General features: G+C 40.1%; 1 protein-coding gene across 3 annotated transcripts in view; it reads left to right on the top strand.

The window, feature by feature from the left end:
- SLC16A12 (solute carrier family 16 member 12) overlaps nucleotides 1-15,205 on the top strand; it is a 92,212-nt gene extending 77,007 nt beyond the window's left edge. Inside the window, exons 4-8 of one of the 3 annotated variants that reach the window (XM_082339512.1) lie at nucleotides 2,215-2,318; nucleotides 4,959-5,060; nucleotides 6,727-7,306; nucleotides 9,257-9,516; nucleotides 12,486-15,205. In XM_082339512.1, coding sequence (XP_082195638.1) covers nucleotides 2,215-2,318; nucleotides 4,959-5,060; nucleotides 6,727-7,306; nucleotides 9,257-9,516; nucleotides 12,486-12,748 — 1,309 coding nt within the window. In that variant the 3' untranslated portion in view covers nucleotides 12,749-15,205. Of the gene's footprint in view, nucleotides 1-2,214; nucleotides 2,319-4,916; nucleotides 5,061-6,726; nucleotides 7,307-9,256; nucleotides 9,517-12,485 lie in introns of all 3 variants that reach the window. The other 2 variants (XM_082339511.1, XM_082339513.1) reach the window with 2 other exon arrangements.
- The last annotated feature ends 8,037 nt before the right edge of the window (nucleotides 15,206-23,242 follow it).

The following is a 23,242-nucleotide window of genomic DNA, read 5'->3' as shown; positions in this document are numbered from 1 at the left end:
GGTAGCCCTACCTTTTACTTTCCTTCTGTGTCATCATTTTCAGCATAAGCGATCAGCTAATCCAGAGAAGCAACACGAGTAAGAAAGGATCTGATAGGAATCCTCGGCCCTTTGTCTTTCTTAAAACACCATTGCCTTCTTCTGCATTTGAAGCAAGTTTTGGTTTGAAAGGAAAGCATGGTCTCTCTCACTCCCCTGTGCACAGGCTCACTCAGTTGTAGGTGTAACACACTTACCTGGTACTCAATCTGAGTCTTACTGGACTCCCACACAAGAGTCTACTGGAATTCTGTGCCCTGGGGCATCTCTAAGACTATGTGCAAATGGAAAAGCACAGAATTGCAGACTGAAGAATCCGTGGCTCTCTGCTCACATGCATGCTTCGTTGTCCCATTGAACTTCACTTACAAAATGCAAATTCAAAGATAAAATTATTAGGAATTTTACGACAGTGACAGCTGAGTTAAGCCAAGTTTAATGCTTCTGGGTGCCAGATTCTGTGCGACTGTATAGGTTGTATGCCCATGAAGCTGGACCTTCATAACAGCAGTCCTGATTCACCCTGATTCTCTTCCCCCTTCTTTAACTTTTCCATCACTCACTTTTACATCCAGCAGCAACTGGAGAGGAAAGGGAGAGTAAAATAACAGGTTATTAGGGGCTGCTGAAGCATAATGAGTTGGAATGTGGTCCTATCCAAGGAGACAGATAACCTCCTATCTCATCCCCAAGCTGCAAGGCCTGATTTCTTTCCCTGCTATCACGGAGCTCTAAAAGCTTCCTGTCCTGAATTATCTGTGTGCGGTTCATTCCAAACTATTGCTTCTGGATCACTTCTGTCTTGTTTTTCCTAAGTAATTAGCTATTTTTCAGCATAAAAATTTCTCTGTCTCTGTTTCTGTTTCTGTCTCTGTCTCTGTCTCTGTCTCTGTTTCTGTCTCTGTCTCTGTATATGCACCCCCATACACACACACACATAAATTTCTGATTGTATAAGAAATCAGGTTCACTGTAAAATAATTCAAAATGCAGAATAAAGACAAAAAAATCATTTATAACCTCACCATGCACATATAATGACCGGATACATTTTCATTTATATGCTTTCAGGCTTTTTCTAGTTACATGAACTACATTTTTATAAAAATAAGCCCTTACTATATGAGCTATTTTGTAACTTACATTTTTACTTAACATTATATTGTGAATTTATTTCCAAATCAATAAATACAAATCAAATCATTTTTAATACCTAATATTTCATTTTATTGATATGCTATAAGTTACTTAACCAGTCCCTTACTGACGGACGTATATGCTGTTTACAATATTTGGCTATTATAAATAGTTCTCCAGAGTATATCCTTTTATGTGTATCTATTATTATTATCATCACCATCTGTTTATTAACTTTGCTTAAAACCTAGAAGTGAAATTGCTGGGTGATGTATAACACTTTATTGTCAAGTCTTAACTTGTATAACAACCTCTTAGAAGTTTCAGTTGTTAGTGAAACAGTACGATGTGTAACAATCCATGTGTCTGACCTGTCATCTTTTCCATAAGACCTTCTCTACAGCAGTGATCTTCACATCCACTTGGTTTCAGCAGCTGCTCTAGTGGGTGAACACTTGTTTCTTTTTTTCTTTAATTAATTAATTTATTTATTTATTTATTTATTTTTGGCTGCATTGGGTCTTCGTTGCTGTGCACGGGCTTTCTCTAGTTGCGGCAAGCAGGGGCTACTCTTGGTTGCAGTGCGTGGGCTTCTCACTGCGGTGACTTCTCTTGTTGCAGAGCACGGGCTCTAGGCGCGTGGGCTTCAGTAGTTGTGGCACACAGGCTCAGTAGTTGTGGCTCAAGGGCTCTAGAGCACAGGCTCAGTAGTTGTGGCTCACACGCTTAGTTGCTCCTCGGCATGGTGGATCTTCCTGGACCATGGATCGAACCCGTGTCCCCTGCATTGGCAGGTGGATTCTTAACCACTGTGCCACCAGGGAAATCCTAAACACTTGTTCTTATCCCTTAGAACATCCCAATGGTTGGCTTCTGATTTCCCACTTATTACGGGCCAGCAACGTACCATTGAAAATCAATTAAAACCCCTGGAGACTGGAACAGATGATTGAACCAAAACTTGAAACTCTCAATCAAATACATGTTCATTCTTTTTTTTTTTTTTGGTATAAAATGCTTACACTTTTTATTTTTCAGATGTATTTCAATTTTTTTTGTGGACTTCCAGACATACTTCTCTCAGGATTATGCACAGACAGCCTGGATCCATTCCATTGTAGACTGTGTGACCATGCTCTGTGGTGAGTATCTCCAGGGATAGATAATTACTGGCTACCCTTGAACTATACATGACAGTGACCTTCCACTGCCTTTGATGACCAGTTTTTCTGAGTAGAAGGGCTATGATTAAAAATTGGCTAAAACCATATAAAAAGAAAAGTATGATCCTGCCTTTAGCCAAACCCACCCAGATGTGCTTTTGCAGTTAACATTCTTGGCTGATGTCAGATGGACCAGGTAGTGAACACAGTCAATTGGACACATACCTATAGAGATAGGGAACTGGGCAATCACAGGACTTGTCCTGATTTTGGACGCAGTTAACCGTACAGTATATGCCCTTGCTTTCTTCTGAATGCTGTGGTCCCCTCATTCTCCAGCCACATAAACAGCCATTGGAAAGCACCATGAGCCATTTCAATGTGACCTCCTTAAATGAGTGCCAACAATATGTGCGTCACATCTCAAGTCTTATTTTCATTCTCGTCCCTTCCCAGAGGGTTCAAAGTTTGGCTCATTTTTCATGCATCAATCTTCATTCTTAGAGAAGTACTGTAGAAGGATAGAATGGTGCAATCATGAGATAAGCACATTCACTACGGCTGTAGTTTTCATCAAGAGCCACACAGGTGCTATGTACAGTGTACAGAGTGATCTCAAGATTCATGGAATCTCTCATCGATCTGTATAGTAAGGAAAAACTAACCTTGAGATTTTTCTTTTTAAAAATTTCCAACCAAAGTTATTAAATGAGTGCCATAGAAATTTTCTGTAATTGGGTCAAATCAAAATGATCTATTTGCAGACTAGACCCATTTAATCCTTTCATTTAGATGACTCCTGAGTATTTTAGAAAACTGTTATATCTTCAGGCCATGTCTTAATGGCAAAAGAGAAATACTATATTATTTGGTATCATAAATAATGTCATCTGTTCCATTCTAGGTACTGATTCATATTTATTTTTAGAAAAATGTACATAATCAGGAATTGGTTGATTTGTGCTGAAATGTATTTCCTTGGTTGGGAGGAATTTGAGTGCAATTCTAGGTTTCACGAGACGGCTAAGTTGACACTACTGATAACGCTGGAAGGTCATAAGGGATCAAAAAATCATATTTTCAGGTTTTCTTTCTAGCCTTTTTTTTTTTAACCAGTAAGATGATCACTTGGTTTTCAGGGTCAGATGATTAGTCACAGCCTTTGTGTGGGCATGCCAAGACAGCCATGTTTATCTTTCATGGAGGATACCGGTGACTCATATCTCTCACTATTCTCACTATTATCCTTTGGAGAATATTTATAATCCCTCAAAGAGGAATAAATGACCTTCAGTGACCACAATGGTCACAATGACCATGTGAGGCATTGAGCTAAAAGCAGCGTCATGTTAGGTGCAGAATATTTAAATTCTGCAGAATCACATCTGGGACACCCACTGGGGTCATATCTGCCCTATGATGAACAGAGAAGTGAACATTTTTCATTGAGTTTAGTATACATTTTGTCACTTTCCAATAGCCATAGCAGCATCAGTCTGGAGAATTAGATATATTTTCAGGAGATTTGCTCATTCCTATTCTCCAGAGGTTATATATGCAGCCAGCCACTATTCTAACTAGATGGGATATTAAGCTGATGACTGATTCTATCATGTACATTTGTGTCACACCCAATTTTAACCTGATTGATATAAAAATTATACTCCACAGATATCTAGAGAATTGGCTCTTCTGATCTTGTTACTAGGAGTACTGGTGTCAGCATGAATTATTCTTCAGAAAGAAATTCACATACATTCCTTACCCATCGTCTCTGCCATCAGTCTGAGAGACCCAAGGAGCCAGAATAACAGGGTGAAATAACCCTGCACTCGGTGTCAGGTTCCCTGAACTGTATAGTTCTTGGTGATCTTGGGTATGTCATATTCCCCTGAACTTCAATTTCTTTTTGGCCTCTTCCAGCTTTAGTTATTAGTCTATAAGCCTGGAAGTTGGCACAATTCTGACACATTGTTAAACCACAAATAGAGTGAGGCCAACCAAAATGTCATCATCTCATTTCCTAGATTTTCTGGGCTTTGATTTCTCATCCACAGGGTTTCCAGAAGCCCGGAAACAGTGCCAGATTGTGAAATTTGTCTATGATCTCTCTCCCTGGCCTTTTCCTGCATAACACTGCTGGCCATGCCGTGTTGCCCACTTTCCTTCTCTACCATTTACCTGTCATAATTATTGTTAATTGTGTATGATCAATACTATATGAAACATACAAGGCACATCGCTGTGCAAGTGACATGTGGTTTAAAGGAGCTGATTCGCTGTTTAAGAAACACCACATAATCCTGGGATTATGGCTGTCATAGAATGGAGATGTGCAATGAGCCGTCAAATGCCAGTCAGGAGATGTGATCCTAATTCCAGCTTTGCTACTTATTCTCTGTGGGACCATGGACAAGCCACTTCCTCTCTCCTTGGTTTCCAAATCTGTAGAATGAGTGGGGCGGGCTCGAGGCTTTGAAGATGGATCGTTCTCTGCTCTGCCAATGCAGCACCCACAGCCTTTCCACAGTGCCCTCAAGGCCTTTGTGTTGAACCTATTTATTATTGTTTTTGAAGCTCCGCTTGGGAGTGTTGTCAGTAACCATTTTTCCTGTCAAGTGGGAATCATGCTGGGTGGCTTGCTTGCATCTACTGGTCTCATCCTGGGCTCATTTGCCACCAGTCTGAAGCATCTCTACCTCACTCTGGGAGTTCTTACAGGTAAGGGCCCTTTGTACCACCCTTCTCACCCCACCCTATCTGGGGGTTGCCAAGCCCACCAACAGAGCAGTAATTCATAAAATATTCATTTTGTAAAATGCATAATTTATCTTAATGTCTGCCTACCTAGCAGTTAACCAAAAGGGCTAGAAATGCAATGGACTGTCGTACTGTAGTGAAAGTGTATCACCACTTTAATTCAGCCACTTGACAACAGTGACTGCTGGCTTTCCCTTGGGCAGCCGTGTATGGCCGAGATTCTCCACTCAGAAGCAATATGACATTAGCCAGAGCAACATAAATTTTCGGCAATGATCATTCTCCCAACATCTTTGCCAAGACATTGAAATACTGTCTGTGGTTGACCTGAGTTGCCCCTACTTTATAGTGAATACCATTGTCCAATAAATGGGGGTTTACCATTTTAAAAAGAAAGCCCCTTGTGAATATTCTTACGTTGCACATTTTCTTTCGATGTTATGGAAGTATCTTTAGAGAATGAAGCCCATAGAAAGAGAAGCAACTGATGTGCATTCCATAAATCACACTTACAGGGACTGCATAGGATCAAGGTGGGCTTGGTTGGTGGGACTAGAGTAGCAGTTTTCTGCCCCATCACTCAGAGGGGAGGGTAACACTAAACTCTTGTCTGGGCCACAGAGGTAGCATGATCAGGCCAATAAAGGATATAATCTCATAGTAAGGTTATAAATCTAGCTCTGTCAGCTAAAAAAGGTATCTGTCCCCTGTCATCCAAAGGGCCTGACTGCTAGGGTGTCCCATCATCCCAGTTTACCAGGAACTATCCTGGTCTTGGTGCTGAAAGCCTCACATCTGGGAAACCCCTCAGTCCAGGCAAATTGGGATCATTGCTCACCCTGCTCTGCAGATGGGAACAGGAGCTGAAGGTAGTTCTCCTTTTCCTTCCTTGACATTTAAATTCCGGGTTTAAAGCCCTTCAGATTTTCTTGACTTAAAAGGAATAGAAGTGGAAAATCTTGAAGAGGCTTTCTGCTGACTTTAAGGGATATTTTCAGGTGGCTATGTGTACATGCTATGTTCAGGTATCAAATTGGCACAATGTTTCCTAATATGTGAGATTACTCTGGAGCTTTCATGGGGTCACAAATGCTATTTAAACCCAAATTCCAGTGTGGTCCAGATTATCAGAGTTGTGTCTTCAGGGACAGTGAAGAGTTGAAGTAATTTTCTGGATAATTTAAAAATACTTAAATTATCCAGAGATAATTTTAAAATAGTTAAATTATCCAGAGATAATTTAATTTATTAAAATTAATTTTAATTTATTAAAAAAGAAGTGTTGGTGGGGAGAATAAATTTCTTAGGTCAGTGTTATCCTGATTTTCTAGTTAATTCAAATTGAGCTTGTGTAATAGTTTTTAAGTTCTTCATTTTATTTTGCTTAAGTCATATTCCCTTAAGGCTTTTCTTCCCAAGAAGAAAGTCATATATATGCTATACTTTCCAAATTGTGGATGACTGGTGAGGGGAGACCCATTTTCAGCTTGGTGTAGAAAGCAGTTTTAAAAGGGTTTATGTGAAGGTCAGATTCTCTTTATTCCAAATAGTATGATTCTGAGAAATGTTCTTTCCGTAGCTGTTCATGCCGCGCCACCAGCACTCACAGAGTTCTCTTTATCCCCAGGTCTTGGATTTGCACTTTGTTACTCTCCAGCTATTGCCATGGTTGGAAAGTATTTCAGCAGGCGGAAAGCCCTTGCTTATGGGATCTCCATGTCGGGAAGTGGCATTGGCATCTTCATTCTGGCTCCTGTGGTTCAGCTCCTTATTGAACAATTTTCCTGGAGGGGAGCATTACTTATCCTTGGGGGTTTCGTTTTGAATCTCTGTGTTTGCGGCGCCTTGATGCGGCCAATTACTCTTAAAGATGACCAAACAACTGCAGAGCAGAACCATGTCTGTAGAACTGAGACACAAGGCTTTCAGCGGGCGTCTCCCTCTTCGACTTGGACTAAAGAATGGGTGCAGACCTGCCTCTGTGGCTCTTTGCAGCAGGAATACAATTTTTTACTGATGTCAGACTTTGTTGTGTTGGCCATCTCTATTCTATTTATGGCTTACGGCTGCAGCCCTCTCTTTGTGTACTTGGTGCCTTATGCTTTGAGTATCGGAGTGAGTCACCAGCAAGCTGCTTTTCTTATGTCCATACTTGGGGTGATTGACATTATTGGCAATATCACGTTCGGATGGCTAACCGACAGAAGGTAAAATCCATGAAACCGCCATTGGCTCCCCACTAGGGACTTTAAATTTTGAGTTTCCCCTCATCACCTTACCCTCTAGAATACCTAGGTCTGAATAATGTTAACAGGTTTTCGATATCTGAAGGCAACTCCCTTGTTGGTTCTTCTAGTCAGAGGTCAGCAAACTTTTCTGTAAAGGGACAGACATTAAACAGACAAAGTCACATTGGCTTTGTGGGTCGTATGATCCCAACTATCCAACTCTGCTGTTGTAACACAAAAGCAGCCATAGACAATATGTGACCGAGAGAGAGTGGCCATTTCCAATAAGACTTTATTTAATTTTAAATTAAAATTTTAATTTCTCATACAATTTTTCCCTTACAACATTTTATTGTTCTTTTGATTTTTTCCAATCATTCAAAATTGGAAAAACCATTCTCAGTTCACAGTCCAAAAAACAAGTGGTGGGCTGGATTTGGCCATAGTTTGCTGACACCTGTTCCAGATTGTTTCGGATGGTGGGTATGTATAAATGGCAGAAGCGAAGTTCTGGTGACAGATTTAATTCCATTCTAAGTCAAGTCATTCCTCCGGTGAGACAACTTTTGTTTTAGTTTCTTTTGAAACATCCCAGAGAGTGGCTGGCAATAGAGAGAAGAGCCGACTCCAGTCCAGGCAGGAGAATCAGGTCAATAATAACACGTTATCTGTAGCCACGTATTTATATTTGACAGTGCAAATAGCAAATAGTTTCATTAGGCTTCTGGCTTAGAAACCAAAGTTATAAGAAATCTACTGAGTAGTTTCTTCAGCTAATGCTAATCTGTTTGGATTGAAGAGAGCAAACTACTCATATTCTCCTAAATGATGGACTCTTCACACTTGAGCTATGACCTGGAAGAGCTATCATCCTATGGCTTCTCACACGTTATGTCTTTGGGAACTAAACAGGATCCAACTGCCATTATCCAGTATCGTGAATATAATATTTAGGATTAAATCCACATTTTTAATGGTTAAGGAGTTGGTGGGAGAGCAAAGGGTAACCATCTTTACAATCAAATTACTCAACAAGAAGCAGCCTGGTATAAGTCTGAGAGAGGAATCTCTAATCTGAGATATACAAGACCTAAGTTCTTGTGCTGGCTCTGCCCCGTATTATCCCTGTGACCTAGAGAAAATCACCTAACCCTCAGATCCTCAAGGGTCTTCATCTGTAAAATGGGCCAGTTCAATATTTGCCTATGGACATTATAGCATTTTTTGAGGCTTAAATGAGATTGTGGGCAGAAAAACATTTGTAAAGCATGAATTGCTGGTGCTGATATTATACAGAGTCTTTAAAATAATTGGTATCATAGATGGGTTTGGATCTGCAAAGGGAAGTGTTCATGGAAGTACCACTGGGGAGGTCTTGAAATAAGACTTAGTCCTAATACGAGACCTTCATAATCTCAGGCAAATCACCTTCATTTCTTCATATTATGGCTTCCTCTTTGTATAACCACTTGGGTTATTGAGCATATATGATGTGCTGGAGCCTAACAGATGACACATCTGAAAGCATCTAATATGGTGGACTTCTAGACAATATTAGGCTCCTGACACTCTATGTGTTATTTCACAACTATCCTTGAATAACACTATGAGATAGACAGCCTCCCCATTTTATAGCTAAAGGAATTGAGGTTAGAGTTAGGCAGTTAGTAGGTGGTAGAATTGGATTCAAACTTCTATCTTTCTAATTTTAGAGCACAGGTTATTTTCTACCATACCATGCTTCCTGGGAAGATACATTCTTGCATTTGCATATACCAAAAGAAAGACAGGAAGACAACGTAGAAAACACACAATGGGGAGGCCATCTCTATAAATAATTGTAGTGCTTACTGCTACCTGGGCATGGTTCTAGAGCTCTTTGATAGAACCTGTGCATACTGCACTCATTCTTGGTCTTCACATCCACAGGTGTCTGAAGAATTACCAGTATATTTGCTACCTCTTTGCCATCGGAATGGATGGGCTCTGCTACCTCTGCCTCCCAATGCTTCAAAGTCTCCCGCTGCTCATGCCTTTTGCTTGTACTTTTGGCTACTTTGATGGTGCCTATGTGACTCTGATCCCAGTAGTGACTGCAGAAATCGTGGGGACCACCTCTTTGTCATCAGCACTTGGCGTGGTGTACTTCCTCCATGCAGTGCCGTATTTGGTGAGCCCACCCATCGCAGGTAAGTTTGCAGAGAGAACCCCCAATCACCTCTTCTCTGTCATATTGATGTAAAAACAGTGAACTCTCACACACCCATGAGGATTGGAAGTAAGTTGGGAAGGGTGAAAGAGAAAGGGATGCCAGAGCCACCAAAACATCATGGTCTAACCTACATCCTTGTTTTAAAATCTTCTTCCAACTAACTGGGGGACCTCAGCATACTTGGAAAGAAAAAGTCCCAAATTAGGATCTTGATTCCATTCCACACTAATGATAGAAGCAATGGAATGAAGCAGCTGTTCAGACTTATAAATAAGTTGGGCACATTTAGAGGGAAGGCTGGCAGGAGAACAGGATTCCAGTAGGGGGGGCGGTAGGCAGTGAGGCTGAAATGATAAAGTGCGGGTGTCATAGTGGAATGTCTTGAGTGCCAGCCGAAGGAGTGGGGCCCTATATGCTTCAGAGAATACGGTTAGTATTACAGCTTTTGGGCAAAGGGGTAGTAAAGTAAAGAGTATATTTTAGAAAACATGATCTAGCAATTGATCTGGTAACTTAGGGGAGAAACAGGATTTCATCCTAATAGTTCAAGAGCCATCTGATAAAGGCCTGAACTAGGGCTGCTGCGGCAGAAATGAGAATGAGCTCTGGGACAAGGGGGAAATTTTGGGGGAAAAAATCAACTGAATTTAGCATGTGGGGATGAAGGAGGGAAAGAAGTCCAAGATAACTTAGGAGATAATGGCATGGCTGAAAGAAATAAGGAAGTTGGAGAGAGTAGCTTTGCCAGAAAAATACTAAAAATTTAATGTTTAGACATATTCAGATATCTGAAATACCCAATAAAATGCTCAATAGTGCTGTTTAAGGATGAAATCTGAGCATTTGAGGGAGGCCAGATTTGGATATACAGATTTGGGATTCAAGATAAAGCTTCTAGAATGTTTTGTAAACTGTAAAATGATATAAAAATTAAAAACATAATTAAATAAGTAATTCAACAAATATTCATTGCATGCATTAAATAATTCAACAAATATTTATTGCATGCATTAAACAAGTAATTCAACAAATCTTTATTGCCTGTGTACACCAGCACTGTGTTTGGCGCTGTCGGTTTAGCAGCAAACAGGTCAGAACCCATGCCTTCTTGCTGGGGTGTGTGGTCTAGACCAGTGTCTCTCAGAATGAGGTCTTGAGACCACCTGCATCAGAATCCCCTGGGGACCTTGTTAGAATGCAGACTCCTTGACCCTCCCTCTGTGATCTGGACCTTTGGGGGTGAGTTCCAGGAATCTACACTCTCAGCCAGTTTTCTTGTGATGCTCCTGTACACTAAAGATTGAGAATAATTGGTCCAGATTATTACCTGCCTAAATTAAAAACGAGAGTGAAGAAATTCTCTGAAGATAGGCAGAAGAGAAATGAGCCAAACATTTGCTTAGAAGGAAGGGAGGGAATTTTTTGAAGAAGGCAGGATTTCTGCTTTAGCTGCTATTATGAATAGACAGTTCGGGTTATTTCTAAACTCCAGCAATTGCTAAAGCATCAAACCAAGGGAAACTGACTGCTCAATAGCTGCTGATGAAAATTCCTCGTCAGTTTAAACTCCATGACAAAGCACTACATGTTTACTGCTTCATTTTTGGAAAATGCCCCCAAAGTGTTCCCACATCCTCCCTCCATAGCCACTTTTTTGTGTTTACCAACCTTTAGGGACAGTATAGCTCTGTTAAAAAGTCATAGGACATAAATTGGGATTCCTGGATCCTTTTTTCAAACCCTGGCCTTCATTTGGCAAATCAGACATTATACTCATTGCCAGGTACTAGAGGATTAGCGTGTGAGTTCCTATTTAATACTTCTCTTATTTAATTACTTTTAAGATAACTCTCTACTCAATCTCTTCCGTTTTCTGCTACAAAAATGTACAAGCAAATCACATGATAACTAAAATATTTGAGAGTAGTTTGGATTGCAGGAAACTTTTTTGGGGCTTCTAACAATTTTTGCATGCCATTTTTGACTACTGGTTTTGAAGTAGGTGAGAGGAGAAATCATACACTTCTCTGGTGGATTTTCTTGGCATGTAAGTAAAGTTTGGAGGAATTTTAAAAAACCTTTTTAGAATTTGAAAAAGAACAGATACATGTATATGTATAACTGAATCACTTTGCTGTACACATGAAATTAACACAACATTGTTAATCAACCATACTCCAATATAAAATAAAAATTTTAAAAACCTTTTTAATCACAAAATAATTTCCTGCCAAGGTCTAATTTTACCCCACTGAGTCTGATTATTGTGACCTATATTTTGCATATCATATACTATGGTTCTCCTCAAAATTTAGAGCCGGAATAGATATTGTCGTTAATTTGTTGCAATAAGAGATAAAGAAAAAAAGCTGTGATTACAGAATTCTGCTTTCTGAAGTTTGCATTTTAAACTGTAAGATGGTCCAACGATCTGATTTTCAAACTGGATGGGGTACGATGACTGGATCCAACAGAAAATTTGGATTCTGCTTTATCTAGAAGCATGTTCTATTACTCAGGATAGTCAGTATATGGCTGCTGGGAATACTACTACTAGCATTCTGTACAATTACATTCTCTTAACACCCTAGATTAAAGAAAGAATCCCATCATCAGTAATTTGAATGATGCTATTTTTATCTTTTCTACCGTATTTCATGGGATTAATAATAAGAATAACTAATATTTATTGTGTGAATACTAAGAGTGTGACACTTCCAAGCACTTTACATAATAACAACAATCCATTTTAGAAGTTTCCCTAGAAAATAGAATGCATTTTTCAGTTGCTGCACAATACTCTTAGGACGTCTGCTTTTTGTGTCAAAATTAGAGCAGCGGTGCTAGCAATCTATTGTTATTATCCTCACAAACTATTAGATTTGAGAGTGGGTAAATAATTGAATTTTCAACTCAACAGTATCATTTTGCTGTTGCTTGTTACAGGATGGCTTGTAGACACGACTGGCAGCTACACTGCAGCGTTTCTTCTCTGTGGATTCTCAATGATATTTAGTTCTGTGTTGCTTGGCTTTGCTAGACTTGTAAAGAAGATGAGAAAAACCCAGCTGCAGTTCCTTGCCAAAGAATCAGATCCCAAGCTGCAGCTATGGACCAATGGATCGGTGGCTTATTCTGTAGCAAGAGAATTAGATCAGAAAGATGGGGAGTCTGTGGCTATAGCAATGCTTGGTTCCAACGCTACATGATCGATGGCCTTAAGCCTGAATCTTCAGGGCTGAAAGAGGTGGGACCACTGTATTGTACATGTTTCTGAAGGATTTTATTTTGGCAGAAGTATTGCCTTCCAAGGAAATGTATCGTTTTATTAATATGTTGGTAGTGGAAAAATGGCAAATAACAAAGCAAGCTGGACTGGCTCAGAGTTTCCCCATTTGGGATTTGTACTCACAGTTGAACTCCCATCTTTTGGGCAATGAGCATCAGACCATGGAGAATGTTAGGACATAGCTGATATAATTCGCTGTAAATAGAGGTAATTTCAAGGCATGACCAAAGCAGATGACACTGGGCGCAGCTTTGTTTCAAATTCTCTGCCCCTCCATCTTCCCTCCTCAGTTAGAAGGTAAACAGAAACGTTGACATGTAGGTTTCTTTATGCTGTTTAGAGAAGGGGGTCCTGTATTAATCATTGCCTTTTGAAGAATCTAAAGTACTCTTCAACAACCTGTTTCAAATGCTAATGAGAAACTCCACTAGGAAGAAGGTTTGGCATCCTCACCTTCCACCACCACTGAAAGCTCTTTTCCTAAGACGAGGCACTTAACCTCCAACCAGACGCTCACCTCTGTTGCTATCACATATAATACTTACTCTAAATTGAGTAGAACACACCAAGACACATGGGCGATTTCTAAATCTTACCAGAAATGTTAACACTAATGCTTCCCTTTTTTTTTTCCTTTAGAAATAAAGCATTTATTTAAACTGTAGACAATTCCTGTTAGGAACGGAAAAATGTTGGCAGCATTCCAACTGGGCAGGAATTGAATTCTTGAATCAGCAGGTCTCTGGTGAAAGTTTTCTTTTCAGATCAGATATTTAGGTTCGTTACCCAAAACAGGACTTGGGAGTTTTGCCTGAAAAATATTATTCTAGAGATACTCTGAAGCTGAGATTCCTTTCTCCCTGTGTTAATTTTTGTTCCAGTGTCCACTGCTATTCATCTCTTTATAGATAATCATTAGTGGACCTTTTCAGCTGAATGAGAAGACATCAGGGGTTAACCTCAGCATCCTAGCCCTCCCACAAATTGTTGCTTTGGTCAGGGGAGAGGGAGGACAAAGTTAAGAAGGCTAGTGGTGTGTTGTTTTTACAGTTTATAATCACATACCTTAACTCATTGGATTATAGTTTGCTCATTCCCAAGTACCCTACTTTCCTGTGGTGTGGGATAAAGTCTTCAGATTGAAGAGGGAGGGCATGGGGAGAGAAGAGAAAGGCCAGATCCCCCCCAGCCTGTCTCCGACCATTTTAAGTCCTCTGAATTATAATCCTGAATCCCAAATCATGTTGCACCTGTAACATAGGGGCAAGTTATACAATTGAAAGGGGATTTTAATTATTCAAAAATTAAAATCTGAACCTCAGGGAACTATTTTGACCCTGAAGGCCATTCAATCCACTGTCCCCCAACAGATCTCACAAATGCCTTGCCAGGGATGCTGAGAGAAAAAAACACAGCCATGAGGAAGATCCAGGGTTGACTAAGCTCATTCAGCAAGAGTCTTTGCCTGTAACTGGATTATAAATATATATATAAAATTATATATTAATACATTGCTTTCCGAATGAAATGCTGACTTGATTTGATGGCAGAAAACTAATATCTCATAGGTGTTTTCCAAAGAGAAAACAGGAATGTTTCCTGTTATCTTTATACTTAGTTTGAGAATTTAGTTGTGAAACCACTTCCTTTGTCATTTGCAGTTTAAAAACAATATTTGGAAAATATCTGTAAACAGTCAAAGTTAAAATGAAGTTTTATGTGTTTGGAATAGCACTTTACACTAAATGTCATTTCTTGAATCTTCAAGCCTAAAGATTTTTTGAAATATAAAGAGTTATAAATATTCTTATACATATTTTTTCCTAGTGATGATCACAGTAAAATTTTGTTTATCTGGTTCTGTGATGTAATTTCTCTAAAGTATTATAAGTATTCATGAAAAATGAGCATAGAGATCAGAGCTTTTTAAAATTTGTATAAAATATTTGTGATATTCTGCCTTTATACATGCATACATTTGTATTTTACTTTTCTTTTTGGAGTGGCATTTTTAGGAAACCAGTAAGGAAAATGTAGATCTTAGAGGTTACCATTGTCATCGACACAAAATTTTACTGTTACGTTCCATTTGTCTATACTGTTTATTTCAGAATGGAGCAATTCATGGGAATGATGTGTTTGTTTTGTAGAATCAAGAAAAAAATTGTGGTGGGATGATTTTACATCTTAAATATTTCTTTATATCACTGCAAGTTCTACTTTGAAATTGACTGAGTAGAAAAGCAAACAAAATGTGTAACTTCTGTAGATACACTACCATTTGGCCTTTTGTTCAGATTGTGATTTCACTAATAGATTGGATATTTATGATAATATTTTCTTATTTCAAAAGCATAATAAAATGAGTTTATAGTCATGTTTGGAAAAACATTTTTCCCCTGCACAAAGGGTTTGGATTGTATTGTGAGTGGCTCTGTCTGGATTATGCCAAGATGTAACTGGCATATAAAGATGTGGTAAGTAATCAAATAATTTACAAAAAGCATAACCATTTATTGAGAACTTCCAATGTGTTAGCTACCGTGTTAAGCACTTCCTATGCATTGTCTTATTTAATCCCCATAATAGTCTATGTTATCACCGTTTAATAGACATGGAAACTGAGGCATTAGATCCCACGGCTTCTGACTCTGTAGTCACTGCACTCTAGTGCCTGTAGTGAATTCCTGTAAAACTAGGAAGCTGTCTGATGCTGGAGTCTGCCTCCCTCCCTTTGTACCTGCTCAGATCATCTTCTCATGTGGGTTCAAGAAACCATTTGGAAATAAGCCCTTCCTTGGGGAGATGAAACCCTTTGGGTTATGCTTCAGTCTTCCAATCAGTATAGATGGGAAGATCCTGGATTGGAAATTTCCAAGAATCTTCCCAAGAGTCTGGTTCTATCAAGACCACTACTTCCAGGCTAAGTGGCTTAACTTGCTGTCTATTGATCCAGGCTCTTCTTTGGGAGCATTTGTCAAGGGCGGGGGTGGGAGGGGCGGAATGTGGAGAACGTTGGGCAGCACGCTTTGTCCCACCTTCCGCATTACCAAAGTCACGCTTTGGTGAGTTCTTTCTGAAGTGCCTATACCATTGCCCAGTGATGATTAAGATGGTAATATCTATTTGGCACTCACCTTCCTGGTCCTAATAGGTCTAATTTGGAAATTGTTTATTGAAATGAAATAGTGTGAATCCAAGGTAGATATCTGAGTTTTTCTTCTCACACTTCAAAGTTTGTCTTTTTTTTTTTTTTAACTCCACTGAACAATACATTTTTATACATGTTGCCAGAGCAGCTACCAGTAAGAGATGACTGGGATTTTGTCCCATTAGCACAGAGCAATATTTGGTGGGAGGAGTGGGAAAAATATTAAATAATGATAAAAAGATTGATGTTTAAAACATTTTATTATGAAACTTTCCATATACAAAACCAGAAAGAAAAGTACAATGAACTTGATGTACCCATCCCCCAGCATTTATCTACCCCTTTCCCTACACCCCTGATGAAGCCAGTTGAAATATGTTGACAGAACATGTCTTCCATCAGTTGTCAAGGAATAACTAAACTTGGCAAGAACATGCTAGCGGAGGTTATGGGTGGTCAGTATCACCTATCAAAGAGCCACATCATTACCTACAAAGCTGATGGGGACCCCTTGCTTGCCGCGGTCTTCCTTTGGGTGTCTGAATTGCAGGCTAAAACTCTTTCTCCTTCTTTCCCAGCCCCGATGTGGTCTATCTACCTGAAGCTTAAGGAGGTGTCAAATAAGTGAAAAGTGCTTCTGAATTCTGGGAGAGAGTGATCACTATTACTTTCATTATTACTCTTAATTATTTAAGTGTCAGAGCCCTCTTTGGGGGTCCAGGACCTAGGATTGGTCTAAAATTAAATACAAAGCACTTTATTTTTGAGCAGTTAATGTATGTCCCACTTAAGATTTGCACTGGCATTAAAATTAGCATTTTAAAATGCAGCCCTTTTAAAGTTTTCCCATAAAACTGCTTCCATTGTGATGGCAAGTTAGGTCTTTTCCCACTGACACATGTAAAGATGGAAGAGTTAGTGGTCCCAGTCCTAGGAAAAGTGAAGACATATCTCAGTCCCTGTTTTTTCAACGGGGCCCTGAGCAGAGTCTGAGTATGTTTCCGTGGGGAAGAAGGTCTTCATGGGGGAAAGGGATGTGGGGCTACCTGAGGTTCCCGTGGACACTGAAGGCCTCTGGATCTCTAAGTGTGTCATTCCCTGCCCAAGCAGAGGTGGAAGAATTTGGACATCAGACTCTAGTTTCTAAAGTTCAAACAGAAAGGGGAAAGCCTTTTTTAGAATCGCTGAAGTTACACACTGGAATATGGCCCATGATGTCCTGCAGGGTGTGCTCTTGCCTAACTTCCAAACCTCCTATTGGGCTACATTCTTCCCACTCACCACACTGCAGTGCCCTGTTCTATCTGTTTCCCAGGTCATTTTGCATATATGGATCCCTCGGGATACTCACTTCTCATCTTTTGGGCCACAGTTTAAATGTCACTTCCCTAGAGAGTCTGTCCTTAACCATTGCCTCCTTCTAAATCACCTATCCCACCATCACCACCCACATGACTCGTTCTCATAGCACCCTGCTCTATCCCATCAAAGAATGTATTTTGATTACAATTGCATGTTCATTTGTGTGTTTATTTTTAAATGTCACCTCCTCCACAAAACCACAGCTTTCTGAGGATAGGGATCATACTGACTGACTTACCACTGAGTCCAGTGCCTAATCCACAGTCACTCAATAAATACTTGGTGAATGAATGAATGAGTGAAAACAATAAGTGAGCAAATGAGAAAAAGAACGAAGGAAGTAACTGCTAAAGAGAATTATAATGCAGCAAGGGTAGGGCTGACTGAAGGTCAGGTTTGCTTGAAGTCGCTCTTGCACCCGGAACGCGTAGGAAATGTTAGCTGTTCCCAACTCAGTGGGCCTAAATAGGACACCTGGTAAGAAGTGTCACGTAAATAGCAGGCGCTCCAGAGCACTGAGTATCATGGGGCAGGTTTGGGAAAGGGAATAAAGGTGGCAAAGAGAAGAGTTGGTAGAAATATATTAATTAAAACTCTAGGGCTTCCCTGGTGGCGCAGTGGTTGGGAGTCTGCCTGCCAATGCAGGGGACGCGGGTTCGGGCCCTGGGCTGGGAAGATCCCACATGCTGCGGAGCAACTGGGCCTGTGAGCCACAGTTGCTGAGCCTGCGCGTCTGGAGCCTGTGCTCCGAAACAAGAGAGGCCGCGGCAGTGAGGGGCCCGCGCACCGCGATGAAGAGAGGCCCCCACTTGCCGCAACTAGAGCCCTCGCACAGAAACGAAGACCCAACACAGCCAAAAATAAATAAATAAATAAATAAAATTAAAAAAAAAAAAGCAAAAAAAAACCTCTAGATTGAGGCCTGAATGTAAAAATGATACAACTGTGTTGAACCCAGACAGACGTAATTAAATAGCTCTGTTGTGCTCAAATGGAGCGGGAGGCCTGGGCAGGAAGCATTGCCCATGCAAGGGAGCCCTGGAATATTGGGAAAAGGTGGACACAGGAGCCTTATCGTGAAAAGATGGGGTTTCAGTTACAGGGACCACACAAGCTGCTTTTACTTTACGTGAAAACCCTGCTCCAGGGTTTGGCCAGGAGCAGTAGCCCCTGGCTGGAGTCTTGCCCGGGCCTATGGCTGGCCTCTAACTCACAGGGCATGACTGAAAATCAGACGGCGTACGGGCAAACTTGTTTTAAGAGTTGGTGAGAGGAGTTCATCAACCACAACTAGTTATTAAGCACCTCCCTGGAATCTGGCACCATGTTATATATGGTGGGGAATTTAAAATACACCTACCACCGCTTCCGTGATCTCAGGTGTACTTCCTAATTGGTAAATTGAAGCTAGCTCAGGTGAGAACAATCCCAAGAGGTTCTTAAATGCTGACTGCTGACTGAGGCTAAGGGCGTTGCGTACTCTGGGCGTTAGGAGAGGAAGGATTCGTGATGGGCCAGAGAAATCTGAGATGATTCCGAGGAACTCAGGTATGGAATTGAGTGGGTTGGAAACAGCCTCTACTCTTTTCAGGGGAAGAAGCTGGGGAGTAAGAGAAAAGGATGTGGGGAAGCCGCTTTATGTGGCTACCTGAAGTTCTAGTAGATTCCTAAGGCCAATGCAAAATCAAACACAAGCTGACACTAATAAATGTTCTGGTGAGGGGATCCACAAAGGTGTCTGGGACTTTTGGGACTGCTGGGATTTTGGGCTGCATTTGGCTTCTCTAAATTAAAAACAGGGATTTTTCAGGGCCTGGGGTTATACTTTAATAATTACCTCTCAACTCTAAAAAGGAATCATTTGTAAGTTTTTTCTTCTTAAATAGTCCAGAGATTCAAGAAAGTTTTTTGTTTTGGTTTGTTTTGTTTGTTTTTCAAATAACTACATGTTATGCAGCACTGCCATCTGCTGGAATTAGTGAGACCACTTCTCAAAAGTTGGTGATGCCTCCAATTACAGTTTAATTGGACAAGGCCAGCCTTAGAACAAAGTTTGTTGTTTCCTTCTCTTCCCTCCCCTAGTCCCTACTCACTACCCATCCCACATTTATCCTCTTCCTCTTGCAAGTACAAATATAGGGATAAAGATGCTGTGTTGTATTTTTCAGTATATATTTTGATTGCCTAGTTCACTTCTCTATGTAGAATATCAAAGTTAATATGAGTGATGATTTTAATTGACTTAACTAGGGCTAACCATGGGTAAAATTTAATGTGAAAAAAAATATTTTGAGCCCTCTGTGGCCTTCTTTGGGAATTCAGATTGCCATCCTGGGTCCCATTCTTTGTCTCGTACTATTGTGTTAATTGATACGAGTTGATAAAGGATTAAGTTAAAGTGTAAGATGAAATCTCAAACACATACCAGAAGTCAAATTTTGAGAAATGTTGAAACCAAATGATATAGGGGAGTGTATTCTGTATAATTTGGAAACATAAAATGTCATGCTTGTTATACTGTATACCAATTATGACAGATTTAGTGATTGAATTTACTTCTAAATGTGTGGTTCCCATGAAATTGTGAAGGGATGCTATTTGTTTATAGCAACAATTGCCTTCAAAGAGAGTGTATCATGTTAAAGTGAAAGACTCTTTTGTTGAACTAAGCAGCTTAATGAACTTGGTTATGCATCAGTGGGTCTGTGGCTGTATATGAGGATAAGAGAAAACTGAATTACTCTGTTTCAGGAAAACAGTGGAATTGGTTTTTTTTCAGGGGAAGAGTAGAGATAGGGAAGGAGATAAGGCCTGGAATCATGGCAAGAGGCAGGACTATCAAGAAATGGTTAAGGGTGTTTCCTTCTTTCTTTCTCTTTTCCCCTCAATCCATCTCTCTCTTTTCTTTCTTTCCTTCTTTCTTTCTCCCCATCTCCTCTCCCTCCTTCCTTCTATGCTTTCTCCTGCTCTCTTCCTTAAAAAAGTGATTATATAATATTAAATTATTAAGTTGTGGATTCCTCTCTCCTAAACTTTATCAATAAAGGTTTTTTATATACAAATGGCCTGTAAATGGCTTTCATTTTTGGTGTTTGTTTGGTTCTTATGTTTGTTGTTTGTTTTGGTGAGATTGAGGTGTAAGGTTACTGGAGTTAAGGTGGTATGGAAAAGGGAAAGCATGTGAAGAGGTGAAGTGCCTCTTAAACTAAATTAGTATTCAGTGGAATTAGGGGCTCAGAGCTACTTTCCAAAGTCCATGGCTTGGAGGCTCAAGGCAAACTCAGGGGATATTAAGGGGCAGGTGATCCCAGCCTACTTCTTGTCGTTACATGAGTTATAGCACCCTCCTTCCTTGCCTACTTGTGTTGTTCTCCACACTGGGTAAAGTTCTGATTCTGGTTGGTATGTGCATGGCAGATGTACCCTTCTTCCCAAGGGCAAAGGACAGGATATTCTGGCTTCTAATTGTTTACTGGTTTTCCAGCCTTCCAAAGTAGGTTTGCTTCCTTTTTCGAGGAATTTATTCCGAATCTCTGATTTCTAACATCCAACTCTTAAGCCCCTCCCTTAGACTGAGTCCCTTGATTTCTCAGGCCATTCTCTCCAGGGGTTTCAGAGCAGCTTTTAATCCCTTTCACAATTCCTTCCAGGGAGTTCTGGGACTCTATGTGAAAGTGTTGGGTGACCTATGATTGTAGAATGTCTGTGCTTTGTGTGATTCTCTGTAGCATTCTCCTACAGTTTCTGTAAAGATTGGTCCTATCTTCCTATATCCTTCATTCCAAATTTTAAAACTATTTAGAAAATATTTATTAGTGGTTAAATGCTAGATTCTAGAACCAGATACCCAGGGTTTGAATCTTTTTCTACCTCTTATTAGCTACGTGACCTTGGGCTTACTTAATCTCTCTCCATTTCAGTGTACTCATATGCAAAAGGAAATAACAAAAAGGCTTATCTATAGAGATTTTGTGAGGATTTTATAAGTTTAATACATGTAATGCACTTAAAACAGCACCTAGTACATATTATATTCTATGTAGCTATGAGTTAGCTATGGCTATTCACGTGACACTATAGTCTATATATGTGGCTGAACTAGCATTCCCTCCTTCCTAGGGCTTTGCTCCAATCTGGTGGTGAGTTAGGGACATGGTTGGAGGAAGTTGACCTATAGGCTCACTTTTGAACTCTTGGGTATTCATCTCTTCCTTTCTTCCTCACCCCATTCTACCCTTTGATATTGGAATGGAAGAAGTTTCAACAGGAATGGCTTTTCCTGAAGGATAGGAAAGGCCAGTGTGTTCAGTGTCTTTGGTGTTCAATCCAAGTGACATCAATCCATGCTTGTCCTTCAGAGTTTATCCGTGAGGCATCTGTGTGCTCCCATGAGATTTGGCTTTCCCAAAGCTTACACATCTCACCTTCATTATTTTGTTGTTTTCTCTTCCTAGAGCCCATCATGAAAGGAGATATTGAGAATTCTAGTTCATCACTTATAGAGGACCCCTAGGTTCCGAGCAGATAGGAGAATATATACATGGCATTTCTGTGCATGTTTCTAGTAATTAGATCTGTTTTTTAATTCACTTAAAGTGAAGTACAACAAAACGCTTAATGAACAAATTTATCTTAGTAAATAAGACACTGCCAGAGAAGGTGGGAGTTTTGTTTGGGGTGGGATAGGTATGCGTGGCTTGATACAGGAAAAGAGGAAGCTAAGGCAGAAAAGAAACCGCATCTCAGTGATCCAGAGAACTTTGGCTAAGAAGAGAATTGCAGAGGAATGGGAGGCTGTGGTCCTGGGAGAGAAGTGGGAGAGAGGAGTGGAAAGGTAAGATCCTCCCCAAACCTCTGATTCTACATTATTCTTGCTTATTCCTTCTTTTATTTCCCCTAACCTTTTTATTCAGAGAGCTTCCACATAACAGGGTAAAAGTTGTATCTAAACTTGGGCTGTTGTTAACTTTAACCTAACATATATAGTTTCCCTTAGGATTTCTACTTACAAATGGAATGCATAGGATGTAGAACAGACAAGGCCATCCCCCCGAAGTTATTATAGTTGTTTCCTTACCTAGATGATCCTCAGTATCACTTTGGGTGCTTTACAAATATATAGGTCCCACCCCTGGAGGTTCTGGTTTAGTAGGTCTTTCGTGGGACCTGGGAATTTGATTTTTAAAAAACTTCACCAGTGGTTCTGATTCAGGGTTAGGTTTATGAACCACTGATACAATGGAGAGAGAGTGGACTGTAAATGAGGTCAGATCTGTTTTAAATCCTAGTCCTACCATTTAGTAACTAAGTAGCTTGTGTGATTCTGATAATGTTACTTAACTAACTTCTGAGCGTTGCTCTATTTATTTGCAGTGTTGAAATAGTTAAATAAGGTATAATATTAAAGTACCTTATAATTAATGCAAAGCAGATATTTTTATATGGGCCTTTACCATTACAGAGATATATATACATATACACACACACAGATATAGCTGTACATATATATGTACAAGCTGACCACATGGGTAATCTGGTTGTCCTTTGATGTCTAGGTCATCCCATACTCACTTTTATCATCTACCTTTGTCACTTTGAATTTGGACAAGTCCAGTTCAAGGCCTGTAGACCTCACAGCAGCTGTGAATAAGCTGGTGATGGCTTCTTCAGGGTCTGCTCAGCTTTGTTGGATATAAGTCATTATTTCAGTCAACACAGCCATCTTTGGTACTTCAGATACATTCCCAGCCATAATTCTACCTATTTTTTAAAATTTATTTATTTATTTATTTATAGCTGCGTTGGGTCTTCGTTGCTGTGCGCAGGCTTTCTCTAGTTGCGGTGAGCGGGGGCTACTCTTCGTTGCGGTGCGTGGACTTCTCATTGCGGTGGCTTCTCTTG

The sequence above is a fragment of the Balaenoptera borealis genome (assembly GCF_965194805.1).
Source record: "Balaenoptera borealis genome assembly, chromosome: 10".
Lineage (NCBI taxonomy): Eukaryota > Metazoa > Chordata > Mammalia > Artiodactyla > Balaenopteridae > Balaenoptera > Balaenoptera borealis.
Note: the sequence above shows the minus strand (reverse complement) of the source record. Positions and strands in the feature narration are given on the sequence as shown.